General features: G+C 41.0%; 1 protein-coding gene across 8 annotated transcripts in view; it reads left to right on the top strand.

The window, feature by feature from the left end:
- mbnl3 (muscleblind-like splicing regulator 3) overlaps positions 1 to 21,206 on the top strand; it is a 37,316-nt gene that overhangs the window by 6,499 nt on the left and 9,611 nt on the right. For 4 of the 8 annotated variants that reach the window (XM_063495675.1, XM_063495636.1, XM_063495683.1 and 1 more), the window contains exons 2-6: positions 1,913 to 2,978; positions 12,299 to 12,463; positions 12,885 to 13,088; positions 13,182 to 13,421; positions 15,970 to 16,123. In XM_063495675.1, coding sequence (XP_063351745.1) covers positions 2,805 to 2,978; positions 12,299 to 12,463; positions 12,885 to 13,088; positions 13,182 to 13,421; positions 15,970 to 16,123 — 937 coding nt within the window. In that variant the 5' untranslated portion in view covers positions 1,913 to 2,804. Of the gene's footprint in view, positions 1 to 1,456; positions 1,557 to 1,715; positions 1,836 to 1,912; positions 2,979 to 12,298; positions 12,464 to 12,884; positions 13,089 to 13,181; positions 13,422 to 15,969; positions 16,124 to 21,206 lie in introns of those variants that run through there. The other 4 variants (XM_063495644.1, XM_063495660.1, XM_063495668.1 and 1 more) reach the window with 4 other exon arrangements.

Raw genomic sequence — 21,206 nt, 5'->3', positions numbered from 1 at the left:
TTTGTCTTGCTGTATCCATAAAGGCCTCAATAGAGGCAAGAGGCAAACTGAGGAAAGCAGAGTCCCAGCAGCTTGTATGAGGAAGTAAAAAAATGTTCCTGTGTATATTCAAAGTTGCCCAGTGCAGTGTAAACTAGGCTGACATTGGAGGAGAGCCAGTTTTTCAATGCAGCTTTCCAAGAATGGTTGTAACGGCAACTGTGCGCCATTTGGTGTCTGGTGTGGCGAGCGCGAGGAGTGTTGCTGAGGAGCATTTTGATGATGTGTGTTGCATATTGCTGAGCTGCATCGTCAGGATGTGCGTAAGCAGAGGCGTTTGACACTGATGTGGACCTGAATGAAGGACAGGCAGAGCTGCAGGAGGAGGAGGTGCTTGCCTTGTGCCCCTGAGAAAAGTTTCTATCGATCTATAGGTAGGCTGAGCGGAGAGAAGAGGCACAGACAAGCAGAGTGGTTAAAGCAAGCAAAGCAATTGCTGTACCTGCTCATCTCTCATTCCTCTTTTTTTGGCTAGGATGTGTCTTTGTTCTTGTGTTTGAAGGTGGGTGTATCAATTCAGTTCCCACCTCCCCCTTATCCCTCCGTCTCCCACTCTGCTGCAGTGTTCTCCTTCTGGGCTGTGTATCTGCATGCTCACACACACACACACACACACACACACACACACACACACACACACACACACACACACACACTCGTTCCCTCACATTCTCCCCCCCGTCGCTTCCTCCGTCTGTGTCTGCCGCCATCAGACGCAGGGACTGATAATATCTGCTCCAACGCCCTGTCCTCCTTCCCCTGTTTTGTTTTTTATTTTGCACTCCTTCTCTCCTGCATCTCTTCTGTTCTTAATTCACTGGACATGCACTCAGGTTTTAAACAGCATAGCCTTCTTTCTCTTCAACTTACAATTTAGAAAGTCCCCCCCCAAAATGCAGTCTGGACCTCCCCTTCCCTTGAGAAGCTGCTATTTTCTTCTGTGTGCATGTGTCACCTCTCTGATCAGTATCTGTATTCACTTAGTGTCCGGACACGTCACTCTGCTCCTTCAGAGTGAGCAGCACAACAGGCTGCATGCATCATCCTTGCATCATGCTGCAGCAGCGTGCACAGTTTGGATAACTCCTCCACATCTGTGAGAAGACTGAGCTGTCTGGTTTCAGCTCAGGGCTCTAGTACAGCGTGGATATTAGCATGTGGCTCAGCCATGACTGCCATGACTGTGCTTGTACCAGTGAGGAGGGGGGAAAAATCAGAGAGGAACAAGGACAGGCTGTGTGAAGGGAGGAGCTGAGCTTTAAACTGCTTTGTCATTGGTTAGTCACGTGCCCTGCCTGCCTGTAAGAGTCTGCCTGATTGGCTCCTGCTCTGCATTGAGCACAGCAGCTGCAGTTGTGATGAACTACCCCTTCTCTCTCTGCCCTGGCTCTGCTTTTCCTGTCTCTACCCCTTGCATTAATAACTGTCTGGCACTCATCTGTGTGGACCAGCGTGCCAACCTGTGCCACTTCAAGGACACCTCTATCCGCTGTGTGTTTCTGCGTGAATCATGTCAAGTTAGTCGATTACTTTCTGCTCCATGGAGCTCACCGGAGTTAAAGTGACGTCTCCACTGCCTGCAATCTCCCTCCCTCCATCCTCTCCCTCTCTCTCCCTCTCCCTCTCTTGTATCACTTAATCAAGACATACTGTAGCTTGCCCTTTCCTGTTCACCGCTGCCTCCCTCCCTGCTACCCTATTTGTTTGCCCTCGTCTTCTCCTCTTTGGCTGTTTCGCGTCCACCCTCCCTGTCTCGTGATCCTCGTCGCCCTCCGTTTAAACAAACTCCACACCAGGTTGTAGCTCTACAGTCACGTTCTCTCCTCAACAGGCTGGTGTTTTGTTAACGCTCCTCTGTTTTTGCAATCCACAGCAAGGCAGCAAGCAAGGACATGCAGCAGAGAGGTCAGTGAGGAGGAGGAGGAGGAGGAGGATGACAGCAGAAGAATAGGAAACGGACAAGGAGGGATGAGAAAGAGACTGAAGTAAGAGGAGGAAGTGGAATTCCAAAGTGCCTACTGCGAGGGTACGTCTGCCGAGTCTGCTGGATTACAGCGGGACGGTGTGTGTCTGGCCTTGAATGGAGGCTGTATTTTATCCTGACAGCCACAGAGTCATCCATCCCACGTTGCTGAGCTGCAGTCCCAGCATACCCTGAGCTGAGCAGCCACTTCGTCTCATCATTACAAGGACATCTCCATGTAAGACTGTCTTTTTTTTGTTTTATTTTTGTTTTGTTCTTGTTTTTTGTTTTGCTCTAAAGAAATCTTTAGTTTCCTTGTTAGGCTGCCCAAATATAACTAAAGTAGAACTACAGTGAATGCCCCAGCCTGGCCATGTTGACGTGAATGTAGTGGTGATTTACAGCGGGCTGATACAGGTGAATGCACACACTCGGCGACTCTGCGATCCAAGCGACATGCCAGAGTGATGCCCTCAGATTAGTTTCCTTTTTTTCTTCCCTTTTTTTGAGACAGAGCTGGCCTCTGCTCGCAGTCAAGCCCCTCTATATATCTCACTGCAGTGAGACTTCAGCTGCCACTTTTCCCAGGAAGAACTAATAAACATCCCCCAAAATACACCAACCAAAAGGACTCGCTGCCTATTTGCACTGAGGAGAAACCGAAAATATTTTTGCTTCTGTTTCCTCTGTGTTGTGCTGGGGGATTTTTTGTCTTGAATCACCATTAGTCACCCTTGCTCTCATCAGACAGTTTTCCGTCAGTTTGCCCACCGCCGCTGCACAGCGTCTGCGAGCGTCTCTGATGGCTGTCAGCATGACCATGGGACGAGACACCAAATGGCTGACCTTGGAAGTGTGTCGTGAGTTTCAGAGAGGCACCTGCTCGCGGTCTGACGCTGAGTGTAAGTTTGCACATCCCTCACGGAGCTGCCATGTGGAGAACGGCCGAGTCATCGCCTGCTTTGATTCGCTCAAGGTAACTGTGCTACAGACACGCTGCTCTAATACAGCTTGTTTGTTTCCACACATTCATTGTGCTTCATGTCAAGCTAGTCAATGGCTTTTGACTCTGTGAAGTATTATATAGCTGAATGACATATAAACACATCCTGACGTACACACAAACCAGGATTTTGTGCAGTGTTTCACATGAGTTTGCTCGTCTTTAGAAGGAAAAACACATCACGTAGCAATACGTTAGGATTTGCGTGGTCAACCCCTTAAACCTATCAAACTATGTCAGTTGGTCATAACTTTACTTAACAATATATTCAAATTTTATCTTTATAGTGTAAATCTCTGTGATTCTGGGCCTGGAAAGTATAGGGATGTGTGTTATTTCAAGTCTTAGTAACATTTTTCTGTAGTTTTTAAAAAAAATTGTATAATGAAGGAAAAGTGTGTTCTCTTAATGTCCCACAATGGCCTTTTTAATTCATGAGAAAAACAGCTGTAAATGACATATTTTATTTTGTCACCATTTAGCTAAGATAAGAACACGTCATCAGGGTTTTACTGCCTGTAAAGAGCGTCTGGCCTCCCCCTAAGGGGAAAATCACCAAGACTGTAATAAAATTCTTTTGAGCTATTGAAGTTGGGAGTTATTTACTTAACCGTAAAGTACGTTTTCGTCTATCTAATTGCCAGAAATAACAGCATAGTGCATAAACTTAATGTAAGTAAGGTAACAAAGACTCTTTCCTTTCACTGTTTGTGACAAGTTGTGGCCAAAGGCCTATTTTGAGGTACAAAAAACCCCTGTTCAGGTATATATATAAGAAAGAAAATTCAGGCCCACCAAAAGGATTTTGGCCTTTCCCCCAAAAAGGAAAACCACCGAGACTGCGATACAGAATATTTTTAACCAGTTATTCTGAGTGGCAGTTTCATTTACTCAAGACTAAAATATATTTTTATTTCACAGATGCCAAAAATATTCTGTTAAGTGAAGTAACACTGACTCAGTTTCTTATCTATTTGTACTTAACATTAGTTAGTCCCCAAAAGGCCTGGGAAGCCGGGAAAAACCTGTGATAGTGAAACACCCTGTAGTTTAGATAGTCTACTGTATGATAAAGAGGAACTGCTGACAATCATTTCCATACCTGTAATAGATCAGAGCCCAGCTGATACATTCTGTATATCTGTCTGTCTGTCAGCTTCTTGGCTGATGTTGCGCAATTACAGATGTATTAGAGTCACCCTATTTATCTTTTCCTACATGCGCCATTTTATATGATAACTTTTAACTTTCTGATAATTTTTTCCCAAAGAACATAATAGAGAAAATATGCTTGGAGTAATTTAGAAATAGTCTTATTAGTGTTTGCAGCACATGCAGCAGAGTAGCATGAACGGACAGTAGTGCGGTCAGGCGGTGTCTTCACATTGAATTGCTTGTGAAAGATGTGGTAGTTTGTGAAGGATAGATAGTTTTTTAATAAAAACCCCAGCATTTACACTTTTTATCATAGCTGTGCATTTATATACCTGTGTATTTATAAAATATCATTCAGTATTAATATCAGAATTGTTTTAATTAATAGAAATTGTCATCAGCTTCAAAAATATAGTCTTGCACTAGTGATTTCCTCTGTGGCTCAGATGTCAGGGTTAATATATCTTAATATAGTTGCAATTCTTGCTTTAATATAAAAAAAACAAAAAAAGTTTGTTTGTTATTGGGTTTTTTGGCTTTTTTACTTGGATACTTTTTTGGCTTTTCTTGAACTAATATCAAAGTTTAAAGCAGGAGCTGAATTTTTTTCGTATAATGTGACGTTATACCTCTTTCATTCAATTTTAGGTGTAGCCTGTGATTTTCACAATAAAAGCTCTGTTATGTCTGGTGACATTTGATAGTAGCTTTATATTTTAAACTGAAAATCACAAAGTAAAGGTTTTTTTTTTAAATTATTATTTCTGATTATGAATTAATATGTATCATTTGGCTGGTTCAAATATCACACCCCAAATAGGCACATTAGCTAATTAGCCGTTTTACTGTCTCCATGTAAAATACTGTCTTTTTTTTAAAAAACTTATAGTTTAATGTTACCATATTGATTTAGAGGTGAAAAAATATGTGTCTGGTTACTGTCTGGGTCATAAACCTTTCAGCCAGATTTTTTTTGGCCATGGTATAACTGGTATAACCAGGCATGAGTCTTAATAACTAAATACAGATTCTGTGTTTATTTGTAGCTAGATAAACCAGGGAATGACATCTGGTTTTCCAGATATTTATTGTTTCCGCTCGGACCAGGCATAATTTCTCGTAAAGCGGCTCAGCTGATGCTCTCTGTTCCTCCACCACCTCTGATGTGGGCTAGTCGGATGTACTGCTCCAGCATCTCTGCCACTGCTTTCCTCACCCCCTCTCGCTCCTCTACCACAGAATCACACTAGCGCTGCTCGCACGCTGTGTAAAAACAGTCTGAAACGTGGTGCATTTTAGAGGAGCTACATCTCTCAATGGCCAATTATGCTAAAATCCAGAATACACTGTTGCTCCACTCGTGCGCTTGCATTCGTGTTGATGTATGCATGTTTGTCCACCAGCTTTCCCTCAGTGAAAAAGTGAGACTCGGACAAGGGGCTTTCTGTCTGAGTGCAGCTGCTGTCTCCTCGTTTATTGAGTTAGAATTTATTATTCAGCCATTTTTCTGTGTTATGTCCTCCAGAGAAGGGGGGAGTTGGAGAGGAGAGAGAGAGAAAGAGAGAGGGGGCCTAGCAACAGCACAGGAGTGCATACCCATTGGATAGTTTGATCTTCCTGAGTGGCACGGCTGTTTTTAGCACCGAGCAACAGCCTGGCCCTGTACTGGTCTCACTGACAGGAAGAAGAGGCTGTTTGAAGCTCCAGGGTCACGTTGATAGTCTGAGAGAGAACTGAAGCTGGTGACGAAGGTCAGATCAGATGGTTTTAACATACAGTACCGCCACAGAGTGTGAAACCATCTTTTCTATGACAGTGTTTCTGGCTTCGTTGTTGTTCGGGATTGTGCTCAGCTGACAGTTGTTGCTTTCAGTCGACTGACTAGAAAAAACAAGGAAGCGTCACGCGCTGTCCACAGCAGAGCCGCTCTACAGCATCGCTCCTTCCTCCTGCTCCCCGCCCACCCCTCCCTCCTTTGTTAATTTCATGGATTTATCCGCTAATGGCTTCCCTCCTCATCATCCGTCCCATATCTGGCATCTCCACGCCGGCCCAAGCCGACCGCTGTCATTCCCTGTTGCTCCTCCATTAGCTCTGTCTGGTTGGTCTGAACCCGCTGCGGGGGGGGGGGGGGGGGGCTTGCCGCCTAGTTCTTTTTACCTTGTTAACTGGAGTGCTGCTGTCATCTCAAATGATTAATGTAGGCACTGCATCTACCCACCATGCTACTTTTCAACCTAAAGATGATTCAATAGCAGTGTCACCTTTGAATGACATCATCGAAGGACTGCAGCTAACAACATTATGATTATAGATTTATGAACTAATCTTTGTGGTCAACTAACCTAATGTGAAGCGCATGAAGATCTCCAAGTTTAAAAGCCAAATTCTTCTTTGAAATCAATTTTTTTGTCCAAAAAAAACAACAATACCCCAAAATATTTGGTTATTTAAGATGGCAGAAGATCATTTGAATAACTGAGACATAATTTTAATAAGTTTTATGTTAGGGGATGCCAATATTTTTAGAACTGAATACATAGTCTTGATTAATTGGTTCATTGATTGTCTGATTTTTTCATCTTCACATCATTATCTGCTATGAGAGTAACCTCAAATAATAACATTTAAAGGTGAGCCATTATGGTTTACCTGAATTATAGTGAATCGTGAACCCTCAAGTTTGACCTTATTTCCCGAGGATTTCATGGGCTCAGTCACTCATTTCAGGCCACACTGAATAAAATATTAATTTCATTTTGTAAATTTTGGTCATTCTAAATTTCACAAAGGAGGATTATCCAGGTATCCTAATCAGTTAATAAGTTGTCAATCACGAGTGTGGTTTCGCTTCACTGTTATGAATTTGGATTGTAGGACTGGTGAGGACTGAGGCAGGAGAACAGGAGGCAGACCAAAAGCCATTTGTTTAAGCTGATATACCAAAATCTAAATCAATGGTGAACATACAGGAAAATTAAGAGTCACCAGGACATAGACTAAGGAGAAGGACCGGACTATTTATACACATGAGATAATAAGGGAAGTACACAACTCATAAACAAAGTAGCAAAGTCAAAAAGTCATGCAGGAGTACACAATGGTGACCGCAACGGAAGATCGACAGACAGCAAGATAATGACTAAAGTAAAGGATTGGACTATTCATACACTCGAGGTAACAAGAGAGCTGAATGAAAGAGGGTAACAACACAAGTAAGAGTGATCACACAGGTGAAGACAATCAACGACAATGGGTCAGGAGGGGAAGTTAAACTAAAAGTTTAACACAGGAAACAGATGATCACCAAAGTAAAACAGAAAATGAATAACAGTGAAACAGGGAAATGCCAACACTGAAACACTGAGGGGACTAATAAAATATCATAAATACAAACTACAAAACTAGAATTAAAATATCGCCAGAAGTGTTTCCTTACAATCCGAAGGAATGACTGAAAATTAAAGTTTAGCAATAAACAAAACAAAGAATGAAAAAACCCTGGAATGATCAAACTGAGAGTACCTCCAAAAACAAACAAGGATCCTAAACTTAAAAAATATTCAAAACCCTGAGACCAGCTGAAAAGACCGGCCCGGGGGGTAACGACATTCATGGTAGATATGTTCAGCTATTTCTATTCTTTCATTTGCATGATGTTAGTGAGAACTTACACAACAAAGTAAGTAAAAATGTAAGACCAGGCCCTCATCGCATCAATGTTACCAAATACCACTGTGAATGCTACATTGATATTCTAAACAGTTGGATTTGCCAACATAATCTAATAACGATGTCATAGTTACATCAGTAAAATGCATAGTATTTATGTTTGATATTAATGCAGAAAAGTCTCCATGTACTCTGGTTATTCTGCAGTCACAGAGCAGTATTATTGCAGTCTTACCAGACTTAGCAAGAAACGCAATGTTGGCATTGCATATGTGTTTGTATCACGGCGATATCGCTAATATTGTTATGTTGGGCCACATGAGGGACAGCTCCACCTATCTGGTGTTCTAACCTTCTGTTTATGAAGGGCAGCCAATATGAAGATGGATTATGTTGAACTGGCAACCAATGTAAAGGCCACTCTAGCTGAGTCCAAGAATAAAAGTGGTGGAAATGAGCGTAACAGGTTGTCTTTAACTGAAAGAAGGCATCAGTTGTGTTTCATGTTAATATTGTTTACAGTGCAGTTCTGTCATTGTGTGCCACAGAGTAGAGCTGCGCTGTGATCTTTTTTTTATCGACGTCCTAGCTCTCTCTTCTCTCTGCGCATCAGCAGCACACTACTGTACAAACAGGGACTTTCTCTGTGTTGTGTAGCGTGTTGCCATGGCTACCAAAAGGAGATTCCTGACCTAGTACTCTCCTCAGCACCGCTATTCATTGGCCTCTTTCTCTAACCCAGATGTCACAGCTTTCATAAAGGTTTTGTATCAAAGTTTTCTTTATTTCTTTGTGTTTCTGTCTGGATCGTGCAATGCATAACGTCAATGCACCATTAGATTCATTAATAGATTCTTTTCTTTCCCTCTGAGTTGGAGCAGGCATGCTGGGCTCATGGGACTCTCTCTTCATTACAGTCTCATCCCTAAACACACAGCTCGCTGACGCAAAGCTTGCTCCGGTGTAGGCGAGAGTGTTTTTATATGCCTGTGTACCATCATGACCGGTTTTCAGGCGGCTGCGTTCCTGTGTGCTCTCGTGCTTTTTTGTCTGCTGTGTGAGGTTGTGTGAGTGGATGCTGGTGAAGAGACACTGCGGCTTCCCCCTATTTTTATAGAGTTATCCTGCTGCTAACACCCTTTTTATGTGCCCTCATCTCAGCATGTTATCCATCACCATCAGAGCCTCTGCACCATGACGTCAGCTTGTCTTCAGATTGTATTATTGTCCTCTGCTTTAGTGCTCTCGGTTGCTCGTGATCACCTAACGCGAGGGACTTTATGTGGGTGTGGTTTGATGACAGAGCATGTTGCCGAGGCTCAGCGGAGGTAGTTTAGCGGGTTAACGACTCATCTGCAGGAGCAGACAGATGCTGTCGGCCCAGGGGTTTAATGAAGACTGCAGTTTCTCCTCTGAGTGTGCGTTGACCTGCAGTGTTCCTGCAGCACCATCTTCACCTTCCCCACAGTCTGCCAGGGAGCAAGGACACTGCTTTAACGGCATTCTGGGCCAAATTGATTGCTTTTAGATAAATGGATCCAAATCTGATTTAGAGTTTGTCAAAAAGCCAGAAATGACAAGTAAAAAGGAGCATGAAGAATGACTTCTGATCAAAACGGGTTTTGGCCACGGCTGCTGATGCAGGATAAGATTCGCTGGTAATTTATGACTTTAATTTTTCCCAGTTTTCTGAGATGATAAATTCAAAATATCCACGTATTGTGCAGTAATGAGATTATCCTCAGTTGCATCTGTAAATCCACGGCATCGATTACAGAGTGTAGCTAGAACCAGCTGAGTTGTAGTCTCATTAGATGATCAGATTAAAAAAAAAAAAAAAACTGGAGCTGGCATTTCGGTGTCCTGCGATGTTTATCCAATTTAATAATCTTTTAATTTCTATTCCATGATAATGCAGAGCTGTGTGATATTTGGAAATGTTTGTTTTAATATAAAGCCCCTCAATTTTTCATTTCTGTTGATTAGAAATGGCACATTAAAGAAGAAAAGTTGTGAAAATATCCAATCAAACTCTGAAAATTATGGATAAAAAGCCAGTTGTGACACCATTGTAGTATTGTAAAGAAATGAACCGAGTTTCATTCATTTATGTTTCCTTAATGACTGACTTCAAAGATTCTTTCTAGAGGCATCACAAGCAAGGCAGCAATTGCATTATTAGGAACGTGGTGAACAGCAACTATAAAATACCACATCGCGCATCTAAATTTGGACAATTAGCATAAAAGATTATAATCTGTGAAGCACATTTACAGATATAAAATGTTTAACATAAAGGTCAAGAGTGGATTAATGGTAAATCAGAGCTGTAGTCATTTTAAATAACTATATTATAATTTTACAATTATTAATACTTTTGGAAATTATATTAATTTCTTTGTTTTTCTACACTATATTTTACACTATGTATTTATAGTTTATTGTGGTTTTATATATGTTGATTTATGTTATGAATGTTGTAAAATGTGAATGTAAAAGCCCAACAAGGGACAAGGGTTGTGAATTAGCAACAGTTATAAACCCATCGTGCAGCACATTGGTTTCATGTTAAACTGTATTTTAATTAAATAAATACAATTAGAAGTAACCCAATATAAAGCCTTTTTAAGTTTACTTAAAGCTAAATCAACTTAGATGAAGAAAATCAATCAAAGTACTTGTCAGATTTTAGATAATTCAGATCAGCTTATCAATTGTAAATGCTTGTTTTAAAGCAATGCATTATTTGACTTATTTACTCCTTATACAAAGCAATCTGTTAAAGTACCACTGCAGCAGTTTCAGTGAAAACCAGTGCAAAGAGTACTGGATGGTGATTCTGCACAGGAAAACAGGCTGCTTTTTCTTTATGTGCTGGCTGATCTTTGCTTTTGCTACCTACACTGCTTCTGGTGATGGCACAGGCTTAGCAAAAGCAACCCTCCCGGTAACAGTTTCTGTCCCTGGTAGGTTTGTGCCTTTTCAGGTGCTGTGGTCAGGTGTACTTGGTTTAAATCTATACACAGTGTTCTTTTTGACTGGCAGTTCGTGGTTGATTTACAATAACATGGTTCACAACATCACTGGAAACATTGTTACCTTGAAAGAATTTTTTCATTTCTCTCACTTTATAAATGGTATATTCACTTCCCTTTGTTCTTATTACTAAAAGAATGATATAAAACAACTCTGGTACAGAAACTTTACATTGCTAGAAACCCCAACATGAACGTCCAGGTGACGTTCAATAAACGCACCCAGCAAATTTTGCAGCTATTTTCTTAACCAAGGCTAGAATTCAAGAATAGGAAATCAGTTACAAATAATGATGCTTATTACATAAGCTCACGTACTGATGGATGTGTCTCTGTGTTCAGTAGATAATCGTATCTATGTTTTTTCTTTGTTTTTGTTTTTTTTTTAACAATTTTATTATATTATTAGAAAGAAAAGAAAAATCACAAACAGAAATTAATAATTAGTAAGGACTGGTTCCCAACTATACTTTATAAATCTAGTCTGCATATATGAATTGTAGGCCTATGTACAGTTAACTCATATTTGAAATGCTTCTTGAAGATATCATGATTCTTTGCAGACCAGCTTTTTTTTGGCTGATGCCGTTCTGTATCAATTCATCTGTTATATTAAAGCCACTTTCGGCTGCTTCCTTGTCACAAGAGCTCACCACAGCAGGTAGCTCCACATGTTTGATTTGGCAGATTTTTACACCGGATACCCTTCCTGGTGCAACCCCCGAGGGACTCATATCTCCTTCCCTCTGTTATGTCAAAATGTACAAATTTGGCTTGTGAGTTTATTTTTTCGAGGAATGACTGCTTTTGCTTTTTCACTCATGCACTGCAAAGTTTTTCCCTTATTTTGGAAAATAGGTTATTTTATTTTTGAGCTGATATCTTCCCGATGGAGATACTGACTCTATCATAGAGGACGGTGAGAGTTAAGCATGTGTTATCAGCCTCCAGCTTTATCGCTTGTCACTTTAGTTTATTTTTCTGCTGTGGAAAAATCCAAAGCTGGCTCAAATACAACACCTGTCGTTTCACATTGCCTCAAAAAATGACTTAATGACAAAATGAAATGATTATATCCTGAGAAATAAAAAAAAAAACACCTTTCAATATTCGTCAGAACTCTTTTACAAAGCGGTTGCATTTTTCTCATGAATTATGCAGCAGAAGCTCTTCTGGGGCTTCATTAGTACTTTATTCACCAAAATTTATAAGGCATAGTCATTAGGACTCCTCTGAAAGCACACTAGATCCTTGATGTTTAGTGTAACAAATTACACTTGATTATATGGATGAGTCCTCTGCTAAACTTGAATCGGTTTCTCTGATAAGAGGTGATTTTTATTTATTTAATTATTTTTGAGTGGGAGTGAGTTTTTGTTGCCTGCTTAAAGCTTCTATGCTCATCCTTCCTGTCTCCGCTCTCCTCTTCAGGGGCGTTGCACACGCGAGAACTGCAAATACCTGCACCCACCTCCGCACCTGAAAACCCAGCTGGAAATCAATGGGAGGAACAACCTGATCCAGCAGAAGGCCGCGGCAGCCATGTTGGCTCAGCAGATGCAGTTCATGCTGCCTGGAACACAACTGCAGCCCATAGTGAGCAGCCCATCCTAAACTATGACTCTACAGTAATGCAGTCATCAAAACACCGTGCCGTGTGCAAGATGTGCGCTAAACAGACAACAAGGAGTAGAATAATATTTCACTCTATCAATGCTGGTTATTTCTGTCCTCTTACATACATAAAATAGGGAATAAAAAGAGCCTTTTTGTTTTTAAAAAGTGTTTGAAAGCCAAAGTTTCTTACTGTACAAGGAGAAATTTGCAGAATCTCAAGTGACATTGAAAGTCTTTTATGTATTCTGCCTGCTCAGCTTTTTTTTCATGCTTGTAGAAGTTGTTTAGGCAGCTGCATTGTTCTTATTCCTGTAAAAAGCAGTGCTGGCAGTCAAGCACTTCAAGCCTCCTATTGAAAGCTTTGCCATAAATTGTCTCTTTCTTGTTCTCTTTCTTTCAGACAACATTCCCAGTGACACCCTCTCTGGCAACGAGTCCCAGCATGGCATTCAGTCCTTATCTGAGCCACATGGGCCCAGCGATGGGTTTGATGCCTGAGCTGCTGCCCAGCACTCCCCTGCTCGTCCCCGGGAGTCCTACCGGTCTGGCAGCCATGGGAAATGGCACCTCCGCACAAAAACATGTGCGCACAGACAAGCTGGAGGTATGCAGCATGCGTGCAGTTGTTGTGTTTCTATGTTTGGTGGAAAAACGATGAAAGGTGAATGTTGATCGGTGCTCCCGCCTGCCCTGCCAGGTTTGCAGAGAATTCCAGCGCGGGAACTGCACGCGAGGTGAGAACGACTGCCGCTACGCTCACCCCCTGGAGGCGGGCATGGTGGACTGCAACGAGAACTCGGTCATTGTCTGCATGGACTATATTAAAGGCCGCTGCAGCCGAGACAAGTGCAAGTACTTCCACCCTCCAGCTCACCTGCAGGCCAGAATCAAGGCTGCACAGCACCAAGCCAGTCAAAACACCCCGTCCTCAGGCTTGGTGAGTCGTCCTCGACACTGTGTCTCTGTACTTTTTAACAAAAATAAGCATTAAAATATTCTCATGTTTTTCAGAAGGAAAACATGCGTGTAAGCCAACTGTAAAGCAAGCCAACCTCTGCCATACAGCTAAAACCATAATTTGTTGGACAGGGATACAGTTTTTGTTTTGTTGCTCTGTTTAATTAATAGCACTGCTGGGTTGAATCAAGATGTAATTGAAGTTTGGACTTTCAGCTTTCATTTCTAGGGGTTTTACAAAAACATTGCATCAGCTCTTTGGGAATTACAGTTTTCAGCTTTGCCACCTCCATGCTGGCCTCCTGTCTTTTTGTCAGTGCCATCGTCTCCAAACCAAAGATCATATCCGGTCTCACTATCATCTCGTAAACCTCCCTTTTCACTGTTGCTGCCACAAATCACCCTGACACTCATCTCCACCCACTCCACTCTGCCTGCGCTCTCTTCTTCACATCTTTTGTGTGTTTTTTTGCTTGGGATGGTTGACCCCAGGTATTTAAACTCATCCACATTCACTACCTCTGCTCCTGGCAGCTTTATCTATTCCCCCCACAAAATAAAACTTCTAGAACTTTGCAGACTTTTTTTGGCCTTTTTCTTCTTTAGTGTAACCAGTGGTTTGCATTCTCTTGATTGTACACCTTGACAGTGATACGTCTATCTTTCCGAGCAAGTTCATGACTTGGTTAAATGTTGGGAAGCTGTTTTTCTTAATCATGGAAATAATTCTGTTATCATTTAGTGTTGCTGAGCTGGCCACTGTATTCCTTCTTTTTAAGAATGGATCAGGTTGTTGATTTTTCCAGTTTTTTTCTACGTCTCTTTGGGTCTCATATTTAAAATTAAAGTGAAGTTTTTTATGAAGTAACAAGGAAACGGGCCTCACCTGCCAATGACTGGGCTGGATTGGTACCAATCTGTTGTGGTCGAGAGAACTGAGCATAAAAACGTAGCTGTGGATTTACCGCTCAGTCTATGTTCCTACCCTCACCCGTGGTCACCTGTGGTCACGAGCTCTGGGTAGGGACCGGACGAATGAGGTCAGAGATACAAGTGGCGGAAATGAGTTTCCTTTTGAAGGGTGACTGGGCTCTCCTTTAGAGATAAGATAAAGAGCTGAGTCATTCAAGATGATCTCAGAGTAGAAGTGTTGCTCCTCCACCTCGAAAGGAGCCAGTTGAGGAGGTTTGGGAATCTGACTAGGATGTCTCCTTTTGAATGATTTAATGTCCTACCAGAAGGAGGCCCGGGGCAGACCGAGGACCCGCTGGAGAGATTACATATTTCGGCTGGCTTGGGAAAGACTTAGTGTCCCCCTGGATGAGCTGGAAGTGTTGCCTAGGGTGATGGAAGTCCAGGTTTGTCTGTTTAGACTCCTACCCCCCGTGATGTGAACCCGGATAAGCAGTATAAAATGATCTTCAATCAGATCTCGATTGTTTGATTTAAAATCCACTGTGGTTGTTTATAGAAGGCAAAACTACAAATTATGGACCTAACTGTATCTGCTGTTTAACAGCATTTCACAAAATAGTTTGTTATTCTATGTTATTCTCTTGATTTGTGTTCCTGAAGCTACAATTTTCAGTTTATCAGGTTCTTGAAGATTATTTGAGTACAACAGTTGCTGCTTCTTCTAAAGCTTCCCTGCCAAAGATTCTTGACAGCATATGTGCTCCACACACAAAACACTTATCACTGAAATTAGTTTCCAAGTTGCAGTAAAAAACAGGACAATTCATGTCACGTCAAGTCCAGGCTGTATTACCAGCAGCAGATTTTCCTTTCCGGTACTCCTTTATTGTTCAATGATACAATGTAAGATCATAATATCCTGCTTCAGATAGGATAATCTGGTCTAAATGGTTTGTTTTTTAGCACATTAACTGCTTCTGCTATCCATACGATGCATATCGTATCGTTCACTATTTTGAGTGAAGCTGCCTGTAATGACTAACGCCATCGATGTGAGTAATCTATAGTTACTGAAAGAAGATACAAATCATAAAAGTGAAAGGACTTAGAAAGATCATTTCTAGGTAATTTGGTTTTGGTTTTAGCTTGTAACATTTTTTTAACTTCAGTAAAGAAGGGGATTGCTGCTGTGTTACTTCTGTAGATCAGGTGGGGTCATTCAAACATACTCCTGCTTCAGCCACATCCCACATTAATGGCCTGTGTGTTAAGGTTTTATACCTATATATCCTGGTTATCTTCCATAGCAGTTTGATGGTTCAGCACCGGCCCCATTAGAAGATGAAATGATAGAAACCCCATTTTGCTCTTGGCCTGACCTCTGGGCTGTCCTTACATCACTTCAGTTAATCTTAAATACTGCAGTGCCCTCTTGTGGTGGCAAAAAGCATCCATGTAATCTGAATGGTAAAGCTTATATTCACCCTGAGATGACACCAGATTAATCTACTTTTGTTTTTTTTGGTCCAGGGAGAGTGTTTTCTGTACACCCATCACTACCTGTGTTGAAAGATAACCACTGCTTTCATTCATATCCTTCTCTTCATGGCCAGGGTCTGCCCCCGGGGGCTGTGCAGCCGCTACCAAAGAGGCCTGTCTTAGAGAAGAGCAACGGAGCTGCTGCCACCGTCTTCAATCCCAGCATGTTCCACTACCAGCAAGCCCTGGCTAACATGCAGCTCCAGCAACCAGCCTTTATCCCCACTGGTGAGTCTCTGGAAACCTTAGCAACACCAGTAGGAGGTCCCTTGGATTCATACACCCTCAAACCTTGAGTCCAAGAAGTGGCCTGTGCACACAAACACAAAGGTGGAGAACTGTAGGACGAAGGAATTGCTGGTGCAGCGCAAACAGTATGCATGCTGTGTCTGTTCAGGGCTTCTGTGCTGTGTGACGCTTCTCTTCTGTTCCACTGTCTGTTGTGTTGCTTGATTCACATTCACTTTTGCTTGGCTTGTGATGAGGCCATAGAGTCAGAGGACACAGCTTAAAGAGACAAACACATTAAAGTCATAAACCACGAAGCAGGATTAGGGTTTTAGCAAGGTAACTTCAGGTTTAACTCAGAGTTTTGAGTCACAAAGGTGGTTCATTAGTCACTATGGCAGCTAAAGCTGCAAACCTAACCTGCACGTAGGAAACAACCGCTGAGTCACTAACCAATTCTCAGGAAAATGCCATCATCAGTCCTGGAAAAACAGGTGGACCTTAATATCCAGGTAGGAGAAGGCCGTGCTTTAGAGAAATATAGATCCTTAAGAGCAACGTTAATGCTCATTTTTACCTAGCAAGCAGTTTTAAAGCCATTTTATTTATTTTCATTTGTTCTGCAAGGCTTAAAATCATGTCTGATCCTAAAACTGAACACTTAATCCTCGTTATTACTGACTGTTCATAAAATCTGCACACCTACTGGTTTCAATTCAGTTTTTTAATTGTTCTGTCCTTGCTCTCAGATGGTTTTACACAGCCGGGGCTGCAGCTCAAAGAATAAGGTTACAAGTGTCTTGTGCAGATTTCTGAATATGTCAGATCCTATTGAGCCTTAATGACTGAGCTGTGATAATGATAAGTCAGTTAACCTAAACATTTTCTATTGTAGCATTTTTTCCAGTCTTTTGTAGCTTTGTCTTCCTTTGTAAAATCAGCTGTTCTGCTGCCATGTTTGTGATTGGTCAGATGCTGCCAACACCACCTCTTTCATGTGAACCGGCTCCAAGATAGATTGAGGACACCTCGGGTTTACTGGTGGAGTTGATAATCACCTTCAGCCTGACTGCTGATTGTTACGTTCTCCAGGAAGTCTGGGGGGAATGTATTTTTCCACCACTGAAAATTTTTTTAAAATCGTATCCTTGACTCAAAATATGGGGTTATTAATCTCAAATTTTCAACTTACCATACAACTTGACAAAATAACTGAGGACTGTGAGGATGTATACACTGTGATTAATGTCATCATACATGACGAAAGTATTTTGAATTGTGACATCAAATCTTTGAGGTAATAACCCAAAATTTTGACCAATGGATGGCAGGAAAAGTTTGGGGGGTTTTTTAGTGGGAGAACAAACTTCCACAGTTTTGACCTAGAAACAGGTTAACATAAAAGTTGCCTCACAAAGGATGAGTGTCTACAAACAGATAAGAAAAATATATCCTGAGTGTGTTGAACTTGCTTTGTAGTTCAGGCCTTAGATGACCAGTATGTGGTAATGTTGCTGCACTGATTATTGACTGCACGGGTTTAAGACTGTTTTAACTTGAGCAGGAGTCAGCAGACGAGTATAATTTCAATATGCTACATCTCAGGGAAAAGACAAAGATGACATTTAAAGAGATAAAACATCACGGTTTGATATGAAAACCTTTGAACATGTGTGTTGACATGAACTGGTGAGGTATAAATCCTGAAAAAACATGATGGGGGATGTAAAGAAACAATGGTTAGTGAGAGGCTTGAAGGCTGTCAGGCATGAATTATTGATGAGCCAAAACACCCACATACTGCACTTACTGTGTGCTCGAGGGAGAGTACATGTGCACATACACACTTGGCATGCAGTTTTTATTCCTCGATACTTGAATGCCATTTTCTTCACTACAGCATTTAGAGATTTGAGGTGTTTGCACTTTCACTTTACCAGCAGCTTGCATCAGTGTGTTTTTGTGCGCCGGTACACATTGTGCACTAACTCCATGTTGCTTGCTTGTGCTGCCTGCTCTAACCTGAACCTGTGGGCACACCTTTGTCTGCTCTCTCGTCTTCTTTGCTTTAACTTTCGCTGTCATCTGTTTCTTGTTTTATGCACGTGTTTGTACAAAATGTGACCAACCATAGGATTGGTGTGTTAATCAGAGGCCTGCACGACCATACAGGTGACCATGTTTCGCCCAGTTAACTATAAATTGTGTAGTTCGTACATGTGCAGTAGAATTGATTAGCAGGGATTCAAGTTCATGCTTCTTGTGTTTTATGTGAAAAAGTTTTCCTTTAGGGGAATGAAATTTCAAAAGCAGACGGACCTAAACCTGGAAATGTTACATGGATCATGACTTTCTATTTGTAGCATAGTACATGGACTATGCGTTATTTAATCAAAACCAAACTACTGGATGACCTGACAATGAGACCCAACTATTCTCAGTTGCTGAAGTCAAACACTGATTTTCTCCATCCAGTTTAACAAACAAGTCTTAAGTGCAAGTGTTTAATCATTTAAGCATTTGGATTTACATGAACTGTGCCAGCTCTGGTAGCTCAGACTGCTGGGAAAGCAGGGAGTGGAAAAAAACCCTCATCAGCTTCCTGTCAGTGTCTGTACTCACAGATTAAGGGACCTCCTTTTTTTGCTCACCACACAAGGACCCCACCTGCACCACCCTCCTTAGAGCTTCCAGAAGCTCACTTCAGGGCTGAAGTGAAGTGCCAGCTGGTTTAGAGGAAGGTTTTACAGATTTTATTTTAAATGCACGAAACAAATGTTCACTAAACTGATGTCGGAAATATCAGAATATTGTAGTTTAACCATGGAGGATTAGACTATGTCTGAGGTCAATGCTGTTCAGGATTACATAACAGTGGAACAGCAGCAGACTGATGCAGGGTTTCTATTCAGATAGTTTAGGGATACCAACAGTGATGAGAAGCACAGACACACGATTCACTCGGTCAGTCCATGAACTGAAAATCTGGTAGATTAGAATCACAAAAAGTTTGCAGAAGATGTTTAGTCATGCATACGTCTGCGTGTGTGTGTGTGTGTGTGTGTGTGTGTGTGTGTGTGTGTGTTTCCTAATTTCAGCTCCACCTTTATTACATTTCCCAGTGATACATACTGATATTAGGACGTAAATTTAATACATTTGGAGAATAATTTTGACATAAAAGAAAAAAAGAAGCAAAATATTTTCATGTGTCTTTGCTGTTATAAATTGCAGTAAAATACATTTTCAGGATGGTCCGAGTCCCTCTCTGGTTTTGTTTTTGGTGGGGTTTTTTTTGCTGAATTTTGTCCACTTTAGTCTCCAGCCTAAAGCAGACTGCATTTCTATAACGGTGGGGAACTTTGTTTGTGCTTTTGCTTACCTCACTTGAAAATATAAAAAGCAGAAGAGGTAGTCTCACTTTAGTGCAATATATGGGTCAATACATGGGTATGGTTGCATGGTTTCATGGTTGCATTAAAAATTAATCAGAGCCTTCCACACGATCCCCTCAGAATGAGCTGGGGGGTTTTTTCTTTACATGCAGTAAAGATATCGAGATTTTGGTTTTGGATATCAGATTGAGTTGATGCCCTTTTTAACAGTGCTTAAATGTCCTAAAAATGTTGTAGTGCCAAACTCAGGGAAGCGTGGGGAAATGGAATGAATTAAAAAGGGTCAAATTTCAACCTGCACAGCATACATCTTTAATGGCTTTAAAAAACAAGAATTTGTTGCACAAGTTTGAATTTATTGGGGATTTGCTCTAATCCACACAGGTAAACAGACACTCTCAGTTATATATACATAACAAACTCGCTAATATTTGGTTAAATATTCCTTAACAGATTCCACCTCAACCAAATACTTTTGGCAGTCATCAACAAGCAGCTGCAAATTTCAGTCAAGCCTGAAGGTGTAGCTCTGTGTTGGGCAATCCAGTGAGTGAGTAAAGAGAAGCTACCAGCCCAAAATGACCACAATGATCAGTGTATGAAAACTTCTGACTACTACATTTCTCATAATGAAACCAAAAAAACATAATTTCATTATATCCTTCCTACTTGCTAAATGTACAAATAGAACATAAAAGCAATAACAGTGTTTGGTGTCCCTACTCTTCATGTATGACGACATTAATCACAGTGTATACATCCTCACAGTCCTCAGTCGAGCTATAATTAAGAAGCTGGGGTGAAAACACCAGTTTGAGTGTCACAGTGCCGATCTATTGTATAATGAATCCACAAGTGGATGTTGTCACTGTGCTGCATCCTGCCATAGATTACAGAAGTGCACATCCTGTCCAGGGTGACAGGTCAAGGAAAACACAACAATCAAGTAACTAATCATGCCGGAAACAATACAAAGTCAATATAAAAAGCCCCTTTTAAAGTTACATTGATAAAAGTGCAATTAAAAGCAACATATTAGATTAAATGTGACAAATTCAGTTCTTGTTTATGCTGAAAAGCTCCAGCTCAAGGTATGAATCAACTATATGTTTCTGTGGAGCAGTGAGACGATGATCACCTCTGGGTGTGAGAGATGCTTTCTAATGTTGCTGCAGAGCCACAGCTATGCTGTGTATGATGATGGACAATAGCACAGTGCATGTTTTGTGTACATATTTCAGTCTTATGTTCATATATGTAAGTTTGGTTGGTCTGACACACACCAATTGAGAATCTTAATAGTATTATACATCTTAGACAGCATGTGTGCTGTTTTCAGACTTGTTGGTTTTCGCAAGTAGTCAACTAAACTTTGATTTGTTCCAGTGCCTTTTGTTTAGTTAGTGATAATAATAATAATAATGATAATAATAGTAATAATGATAATGATAATAATAATGATAATAATAATAATAAAAAGCGAATCAAATGAGGATAAAAAATGGACCAGTACTTTCAGTCTTTAGCACCTTCAGCTCAGGACTTCAGAGCAACGATAAAATATGATTGCCATTAAATCACTAAATTCTCAGGATTTCTCTTACATTGTAATTGAAAGGAATAAAAGTATTTCTTATGGATCATTTGCTCTTTCCATACACATGCTCCGTCCATTCAATACAATTATC

The sequence above is a fragment of the Pelmatolapia mariae genome, linkage group LG2, assembly GCF_036321145.2.
Source record: "Pelmatolapia mariae isolate MD_Pm_ZW linkage group LG2, Pm_UMD_F_2, whole genome shotgun sequence".
NCBI classification, from domain to species: Eukaryota; Metazoa; Chordata; class Actinopteri; order Cichliformes; family Cichlidae; genus Pelmatolapia; species Pelmatolapia mariae.
This window is presented reverse-complemented; position numbering and strand designations above follow the sequence as displayed.